Source organism: Megalobrama amblycephala, linkage group LG14 (assembly GCF_018812025.1).
Source record: "Megalobrama amblycephala isolate DHTTF-2021 linkage group LG14, ASM1881202v1, whole genome shotgun sequence".
Classification (NCBI taxonomy): domain Eukaryota; kingdom Metazoa; phylum Chordata; class Actinopteri; order Cypriniformes; family Xenocyprididae; genus Megalobrama; species Megalobrama amblycephala.
Window position 1 is genome coordinate 22,915,839 of NC_063057.1, and position 9,879 is coordinate 22,925,717.

The 9,879-nt window shown below is 39.8% G+C and overlaps 1 protein-coding gene across 1 annotated transcript; it reads left to right on the forward strand.

The window, feature by feature from the left end:
- The first annotated feature begins 2,391 nt into the window (after positions 1–2,391).
- LOC125246022 (gastrula zinc finger protein XlCGF57.1-like) lies at positions 2,392–8,591 on the forward strand. The gene is made up of 3 exons (XM_048156868.1): positions 2,392–2,498; positions 3,122–3,328; positions 6,609–8,591. Exons 2-3 carry the CDS (start codon positions 3,247–3,249, stop codon positions 7,937–7,939), a joined length of 1,413 nt encoding a protein of 470 aa, XP_048012825.1. The 5' UTR covers positions 2,392–2,498; positions 3,122–3,246; the 3' UTR covers positions 7,940–8,591.
- Positions 8,592–9,879: the final 1,288 nt, after the last annotated feature.

Here is a 9,879-nt window from a genome sequence, read left to right on the forward strand (position 1 = left end):
GCTGCAATGTGAAAAAAAACCTGCAAAACGCGCCGGCGCGTTTTCAGACCTCAGAGTGTTAATATTATAAGGCGACAAGAATACTTTTTGTGCACCAAAAAAAAATATTGACTTTTTGATACGGCATTATAGACGCCATTATTTACATTTCCACTGAAGCACATGTAACAACGAATGGTAAGGGGTGTGGCGTTTCCGGACGCTTCAGCGAATCACGATACACTGGACCAGCTAACCAATCCGAGCACATCACGTATTTCGGAGGGAGTGGCTTCATAGAAGCAGGAAGTCAAACAAGCCGTTCATATGACAGTGGAAACAGAGGTGTAGAATAAAGGTAAAATATATGAAAAATACAGCGTTTTCAAAAAAACGAAGCATTAATACATGTTAAACTGCGCCCCAAAAACACAATCAAACCTAGAAAAAAAAAAAAAACACTGAACCACCCCTTTAACATTTGACTGAAATAAATGTATATTATGTGCAAACTAATTACAATGAGGTGGTTGTTTTGCAACGAGGTGGAGATATGAGAGATATCAGGGAAAATTAAGAGACTGAAAAGGAAAATGGAAGTGAAGGTGTTGTTCACGAGAGAACCTTTAATTAATTTGTAAGGATTTAAACTGTCTTATGTGATGATGATGGCCACACAAAACAATAGGGTTGTCCGTGGTTTCAGAATTTGTTGTGGGTGTATGGGATAGTCTGGATGAGGGTGAGATGTCCCGGCCTGAGATTTTGTTCCAGTCAACACCTGATGGGACCTACCGAGACAGCACCACTAAACTCTTCTTCTAGTAAAGCTGAATTTGACAGAGAGAATAACCTAAAGTGCTGGATCTTGCCTTCTTGTACTTAGTCTGTCATCACAAATAGTTGATGTTTTGGAAAAACCAGAGGTACATTTGAATAAATGGGAATCAATTCCAGGCATTGTTTCTGATATTCAGTGTGGGGCAGAATGTCAGAAGATCATTCTGAGTGGACAAATGGAGGCTGATGATGACACATCAATGTTGTGGAATAATGGTGGAATTCCTGTAATAATCTTCATGCCCAATCCAGTGTCAAATCATTGAGCTCACCAAAAGATCGTCAAATGAACATATGCAAGTCAAACATGATCACATTTTTACCTGCTTTTGTAACTAAAATGGAGTGACTCTGAAATCATAGAGTATATAAGCACAGTTCATTCACTCCTCTGCTCCTCAGATCCAGTAGCCTGACCCCCTCCTGAGAAACACCAAGCAGTTCAATGGAAAACACGGTGTGATTTTTGCCTCCACTATATCTGGGAAACACCAGAACCACCTTTAAGGACAGAGACAGATCATTTCCACCATGCTATGCTGGCAACACCTGCTAAACCAGTAATGATTGTAGAAGGACCATCCCTTTTGATGAAACTTGAGCGAGCTTCGGCGTGATCCAGAGCACCTGACCAGTGTCACTAAACACATGACATCCCTGTGCCTAGACTCACACATTACTGTTACAAAGAGTGAAAACATTCACTGATAATGCTCACTGAAATATTGCTGCAAAAGACGCACGTATTTTAGTGAGTGTTAAATCATAGCCTTAAACAATCAGCAAGAGGATAAACATCACTTAAAATCTTAAAATGAATCTCTTTTGCTTGAGGTATGTGTGAACTCACACTGTAATTGGTGCTGATTGCTGATGCGGATCAATACCTGAGTTAAGTGTGAATGCAGCGGCTGAAGGTGTGACTCTCCCTGATCTCTGTGATCATGAGTGCTGTAGTTCTGCTGACGAAACTCTTCCTAGAACTGCTCACAGTTTCACTGCTTTAGTCAGACTTCATGACTGCAGCGTGACAGTTTGATCTCTGGATCCTGCTGCAGATTCACAGATCTTCACCACAGAGTAAAATTATGTTTGTAAATCAGTATCCTGTAAACAAGAACTGTTTGTGAATCTGAGAGCTTAAGAGACGTTTAGTCACATTTCAGCACAAATTACATACCACTAATTTTTATTAAAGATACTGAAAAGTAAATCTGATTTAGTACCATTTAGAGAAATTGATTTTAGCCATTTTAAACTGAGATGGAATAAAATGGATATATACTTCATTATAAGTTTTAGTTAATACATTAGTATATCTCTCTTCAACCATAAACCTAATATTTAATGACAAATTATTAAAAAGTTATTTTCAATCATTTGTAACAAACATGAACACTCATTCTTGTTTGAGAATATCATGATGCTCTGTCGTTGGTATAATAATTGCGATCACCTCACACAGTTGTTTATATTTAAATATAAGCCAGTAAAAATTGGTATTGATAGCTTCAGGAATCTGCGATTTATCTTTTTATTCTTTATCTTTTCATTTGAACGTATTTTCTGTGTGTGAATTTCTTTTCTTTTTTGCGTGTTAACAGGACTTTTATTTTGGTGTTCTGGTGTGACGTCATAAGCCTGCGCCGTTCCTGCATCTGTGATTCGGCTGGAGAAAGGTTTGTGTTTTTAATCATTTAAAGTGTTTAATACAAACTGTTCATACAGTCTTATAGAGAACTTTGAAATTAATACATTATTTTTGCATTTTATGCATTTTATAACATAAACACTAGAACCGCCAGGGGTCGTTGTACACTTAAAGCGGGTACAATTTGACTACTGTTTTGATTTGATTAAAAACATAATATGTCACTGTATTATGCCACTGTCTTCACAAAGTAATGTCTAGAGTCATGAAATGATTGTTTTTGGTCATCACCTGTGTTTATTTATGTTCAAGGATATTTTAAGCATAACACTTTTCTTTAATGGTGAATACCCAGCCTTCAATGACAATGACAATGAGAATTAGAAGGAAATAAAAATTACATTAAAATGCCATTAATAACATATTAAGATAACCCATGTTATATAAATTACTAAAATACCCTAATAGTAAATAAAGAGCAATAATAATTCACCGCACTGCATGGGATGTATTTGCAATGACAAATTCAAACACACAGTTTCACCTAATTATTAATTTGTTTACTTGCTTCATTTATAATGTACACAGGAGAGTACTTACTTACAATAAACTGGAGGTAATCATAACATTTTTTTATTTATTACATCATAGATTGGACATATTTCTTCACACAAGGCTTGTATTTTTGTGGAGAAGCGAGATGAAGGTGAAGAAATGATGACATTCCTTCCCTCCTGCTGAAGCGACTGAGATCCACGTGACACACTATTATAAAGATGGAGATTATTAAAGACGAGAGTGAAGACGTGGAGATTGAAGAAACATTCAGAGTCAAACAAGATACTGAGGAACAAACAGGTTGGTTTCAGTCTCAAAATCTCTCTTCTCTTGTTTTTTTTTTTTTTTTGTCATACCGGCATACAGATTGAAACACCTTTACTCCTCACAATAATAACAGGATATAAGGCTGAAAAACACTTTCTTCTTTTGAGAAAGAAATGTAATGAATCCCATTTTACATTATTATGTGAAGCACATGTACAATATTCAAAATTCTTCACAAAACTCTTCTGTAAAACTGAACATATTTGAGAGGACACTATTTGTCCAATCTTTTATATATGAATGTCAGATTTAAGTTCTGTCTGTAATTGATCTGTCTTCTCAAAGACCCGCCCCCCCTTTAGTTACTGTTGCTTTGTCCGACAAGCCATGGCGCTGTCAGTGAAAAATACATCACGGAGCAAAGAGGACACTGACAACACGTCGACAGACAAGACAGAGCAGGTTACTGATGATACTAAACAAAGTCCCAGCTTTAAAACTGTGTAAATCTTTTAAGAAATTATTTACATTTACAAAGCGAGTTTTATCAAAGCAGTCAACAAGCGAGTCGTTATGACGAGGCAAATAGACACAAGAAGTGCTCACAATACAAGTTTTAGGCAGTGCTCAGAGTATCATAAGCTACAATAGAGAGGGATTAGAGAAATTGAAAGGATAGGTATTGGAATTTTTTTTTTTCAGGATGAGTTTAAGTGCTCACGAAAGAGATGAGTTTTCAGCTGGGCGGTTCGAACAATAAAATTTGAACAATAAAAAGCGTTTTGTGGCTCTTTAATGTGTCGTGACAGATCGCTGTAGCGCCTCAGCTCAAGAGGCTCGTGAACCGATCATCTCTTCCTACTAGTTCATTTATAGCATCAAATAAACATGAATGAACATCAGAAGGAATGTTGTTTCAAAAGCAGTCAGTACACGAAGTTCAAGTCCACGGAGGTTAATCTTCTAACTCCTGACTGCTTCGTCAGACAAAATGGCGGATTCTGCATTATGATTGATTAGATCGCTTGTCAATCAAACTCCCGGCGAAGGGTCAATTAACCAGTTCTCTTGGGTCAGACAGTGATTTATAGTCCTGCACTGGACTGTTTTCTTAATCCCATTCACTGTTACAGGGTTCTTGTAGTAAGTTAAAAGACACACAGGAGAACAGCTTGAGCTGGCAGCCATTATTTTCCTTCAGAACATCAACACTCGAAACAACACGGCCCTCAAGCACATAACATACATGACATTCCTCTGATATACCTGATATACCACATCCCCCCTCCATAAGCCTTTATGCAGAACATATCTGTCATCTAAAACATGACAGTGTATTCAATACCACTCAATTTTGTCAATAGAAGTTTGTTTTTCCTTCTGCAAACTCAAATAAACCCTATTATACCCTGATCCCTGACCCTACTGTACCCTACTATAAAACCGATTCAGTCATCATTAGTCAATCTTCAGTCCAGTAACAATGAGCCTTCTTGTTATTTATTTTAACTCTTGAGGCTTGTTGCAAAAGGATACAAGTGGATACACTCTTCAGTTTTTGTTAACAACATAGTCCTCCAGCCCAACTGGTTGGAGAATCACCCTTCCACTCCTGGAACAGACTCAGAGACTGAAGCACTGTCTGAAGACATCAGGTCCTGATGCTGTTGACTCTTCACAGTCACTGAAGACTCAAGCAGATCTCAGATGTCCTCTATTTCTCCAATAAAGCTGACCAGTTTCAGCCCACACATAGTATGAAAATGGTTCATTACTCTTCTCCACAACAACTGCTGGCATCCAACCTTGTCTTATTTCCATGCAGATCTTGCTCCCTTCCTATAGGGTGGGCAGAGGGCTTGCTGTGGCATTATAATAATGTTGCTACTTGCTTTGAAGATGCTTCTGTCTGTCACATACTCTTTTAGGGGTTGTAGGCTTTAGTACACCTAGGAAGTGTACTCCTTAGAGAGTGATGCCCGACTCTGCTGTGAACACTTTCTCCTGGCTGGCGAACGGCACACGTGATCACTCACAATTTCTTTTGGGATCCCAATCCTTGCAAACTCACTTTTTTTACCGTGTATGCAGTCTTGTCTGGCAAATGCAGGAACTTTGACATGTAGTCCACTAATACCAGGTAAGATTGGCCCTCCAGCTCAAAGATGTCAGTGCCGATCTTCATCCATGGCAGCTCTGGGATTTCATGTGACAGCAACAGCTCTTTAGGATTCTTAGATTGGAACCTTTGGCAGGCTTCACATGTTCCGACCATTTGCTTCTGCTCACGCACAATCTCTGGCCAGTACATGAGCTTTCTTGCTTGTGCCTTGGTCCTCGGTATGCCTTGGTGATACTTCGAGGGATAATGATTCTGTCATTTGTCATCAAGAGCACATCAAGGTTGCCCCAGTGCACCTGCAAACGTAATGATTATGAGTGTGACATGGAAAAAAACAGCATGGAGGCTGTCTAAACATTTTAATAATTTATTGATAATGATTTCTGTGTTTTCGGCTTATAACATGTGGCCCCTTTTAAGAGCTGCGCACTCCCGGTTGAACCGTCTGTGTTGTTTTCTGTTTCTCATTTAAAGTTATTTTCTTTATTAAGTAATGCTGCGGATGGCATTTGTGACAGACAGTTACATGAGTTTCATGGGGAATAAAGCGCCAGTTTGTGAAATGTCAATCGCCGTCCACAGGCTGCAGAGTTCAAGTCAACGATGCTGATTCGTCATCTCCACAGTAGTGGACGTGCCTATATGGATGTTCCATATGGATTACATAATCTGTGAATATTTATTTCCATTTTAATTGGTTCATTTAAAAGTAGACACTTCAGGCTTTCTATAGATATATTTCTTGTGTCTGTGAGGCAAGTACACGCTGAGTTTCGGTTCATGTTTTTTATGTGCTCAAGTTCACAGGGACGACAGAAAGCACATCCTGACTGTTTTCATTATTTTACATAAGCACAACAATTTGCTGTCATTGTGAGCTTACAGAAATCGTGGCCTCTTCTAGTCGACTAACAGTTAGCTGACTATTAGGGTTCACTCCTGTGGCTCCCTGGAGATCTATTTTCCTCCAGTGCCAATCCTGCTGCAACACACCTGGAGAGAATATAGTCACACTGGAAGTGTGTGCCTTCTTGTTAAATCCCAGGACCTACAAAGAAATAACAATATTTACAAGGTTCTGATAATATTGTTTTCAGTTGTTTAGTGGGTAAAGGATTCAGCATACATGTTAGATTTGATGTTTTACATGTCTAAATGGCGTTGACTAGTTTTTGTTTGTTTTCACTCTAGGCCTGATGGAGCTGAAAAAGAAGAATCAAGAACTGAATGTAATGGAGGAGAAAAATCAGTATGAGAAATGTCATTATTTCATGACTGGGGAGAAATCTATTAGTTCCTCACAGACCCATAAAACAGATTCTAGAAACCTCCAGATGAGAGTTCACTCCACTTGTCAACAGTGTCAAAAGAGCTTCACTCGAAAAGAAAGCCTTAAAGTCCACATGAGAATTCACACTGGAGAGAAGCCGTTCATATGCTCTCAGTGTGGAAAGAGATTTAGACAGAAAAAAACCCTTAATACCCATTTGAAAGTTCACACTGAAGAGAAGCCTCACACCTGCCAACAGTGTGGAAAGAGTTTCAGTCGAAAAGGAAGCCTTAAAGTTCACTTGAAAATCCACACCGGAGAGAAGCCTTTCATATGCCCTCAGTGTGGAAAGAGATTTACACAGAAACGAATCCTTAATGATCACTTTAGAGTTCACACTGGAGAGAAGCCTTACACCTGTCAACAGTGTGGAAAGAGTTTCTCACTTAAAGGAAATCTTAACACTCACATGAGTATTCACACTGGAGAGAGGCCGTTCATATGCTCTCAGTGTGATAAGAGTTTTAGACGGAAATCAGACCTTAAATCCCACATGAGTAATCACACTGGAGTGAGCCCTTTCACTTGCCAACAGTGTGGGAAGAGCTTCACACTAAAAGAAAGCTTTGAGATTCACATGAGTGTTCACACTGGAGAGAAACTATTCATATGCTCTCACTGTGGAAAGAGATTTAAACGGAAAAGAGACCTTAATATCCACATGAGAAATCACACTGGAGAGAAGCCATTTATTTGCCAACATTGTGGAATGAGTTTTGCATTAAAAGGAACTCTTAAGACTCACATGAGAGTTCACACAGGAGAGAAGCCATTTGATTGTGATCAATGTGGAAAGAGTTTCAGATATAAAGAAAACCTTAAGCATCACATGATGATTCACTCAGGAGAGAAATGTTTTGTGTGTCATCAGTGTGGAATGAGTTTCTCAGACAGTAATCACCTTAAGAATCATGTAAAAAATCACACCGTAGTGAAGCCTTACATATGTCATCACTGTGGAAAGAGTTTCACATACAGCACACACCTTGAGGTTCACATGAGAATTCACACTGGAGAGAAGCCTTTCATCTGCCCTCAGTGTGGAAAGAGTTTCACGATTAAAAAAAATCTTAAGGCTCACATTAGAGTTCACACTGGAGAGAAGCCTTACACCTGCCCTCAGTGTGAGAAGAGATTCACATACCACACAGAACTGAAAAGGCATTTGCTAAACCATTGTAAAAAGAAATAGCCTTTTCCTCAGTGTGACGTTACGGCCCAAGTGTTTTGTTATATTTCTGTTGTTTTGTTTGTTTGTGTGTGTCTGTCTGTCTAGGAATGTCATCAGATTGCTGCTATATGCTGATTGGTGCACAGCACTTTAAACAGCACGTCATCGCTTCCTCTACAGAGGGGAGGGGAACGTTGGTCCCATTGATCTGCAGAGTTTAGCTCCAACCTTAATTAAACACACCTGAAGCTAATCAAGGTGTTCAGGATTACTAAAGTTACAGGGAGATGAGTGGTTTTATTTTCAGGGTTGGAGCTAAGCTTGGCAGGACAATAGCCCTCCAAGATCAACGTTCCCCACCCCTGCTCTACAGAAACATCTTGTGTTTGGAGAAGATAGAGTTTTTGACTGTATAGTGCAGAGTTTGTGTGTTAGGATAGTTTGAATGTGTTAAGAGTATTGCTTGTTTGTTGTATTTGGGAAAGTAAAGAGTCTGCCACTGTTTGATCTCTGTTTTTGTTTGAGTTTTGTATATTCTTTTTTCTTTTCCCTTTTGGGTTAAGGATTAGGAAAGAAATTTAAAAAATAATAAAGTTTTATTTATTTTGGCCCATTTAGCTCCTAAATCAAGAGTCCCATATTAAGACAATAAATCATCATTGTTCCAAATTCACTGCATTTTCAGAGTCTTTCTTGTTGCACTCTTTTCTCTAGATGGAGCATAACAGATGAGGTCGCCATTTCTTAAGGCAGGAACACACCAAGCTGACACCGACGAACTACTGGCGACGAAAGCAGACTGCAGGGTTCGCTCACGTTGGCAGGGTCTGTGTCCAAAGTTGGCCTGACACACCAAACCAACACTAGACAGCCGACGGCCAAGTAGCACATCAGTTCTGCACCTGCGTGAGATGAAATGCCTTTCCGAACCAGCAGGTGGCAGTATCTGAACAGCCAATCAGAATGATCAGATGGACCGACGAGCTCCGACGCCGATTCAACATTTCGAATTGGCCAAAAAAAAGTGACGAGGACCAACTTCAGCCGACGGTGCAGAACACACTGGGAAAACTTAGTCGGGCAGTTTTTGTTTGTCGGCCGACTAAGTTTTCCCAGTGTGTTCTGCACCGTCGGCTGAAGTTGGTCCTCGTCACTTTTTTTTGGTCAATTCGAAATGTTGTATCGGCGTCGGAGCTCGTAGGTTGGTGTGTTCCTGCCTTTAAGAGTACTTTACAGATCTTCAACAAGACCTGCCGGCTATTGGTGGGACAATGTAGGTACAGCTTCTCTGCAGTGATGTTCACCAAGCAGCTTTCTGAAGGTCTTACTTTTAGGTGTCTCAGGCATCTTCAGTAAGGGTCGATCATTAACCTTGAGGAAGATGTACAGCTGTCTGCGATTACAAGTTAGAGTGTCCTGAGGTTACACTCTGCAGCTTGATGGGTTCTTCCACAATGCCAACATCTCTTGTTCGATTCTATCCACTGTATTTTCTGATCTCTGTTCAGTCTCTGGAAACTGGCACACCCATGTCTTGAGCATCACAATATGGGTAGAATATCTTCTCGTCTCTGGGCTTCATGTCAGCTTTATCTGGCAAGTCACTGTTTTCTTTGTGTTGAGGAAGATACTTGTGGCCTTAGCTGGCTGTCTTGTGTCTCTCTGTTGTCCCTTTCTTTGCATGGCTACTGGCTTACCTGCTGGTGGATAGAACCTGGTACTACCTGGTTCTGCAAGGGCTTCAGATGACGCAAACTCTGAATCAACATGCACCATTCCAAATCACCTTAACCTTAGAGCATGAACTCTAACTATGCTAAAAGATCCAGCAAGAAAACATGTCTGTAGATCATGTGGAAGTTTACACAACAGTCTTGAAGCGTGGGAAACGCACTCTAGCTCCAAGTAGCCTTTATTCCCCAGCTGCTGAAGCATACTCACTAGAATGCAAACTCTTTGGA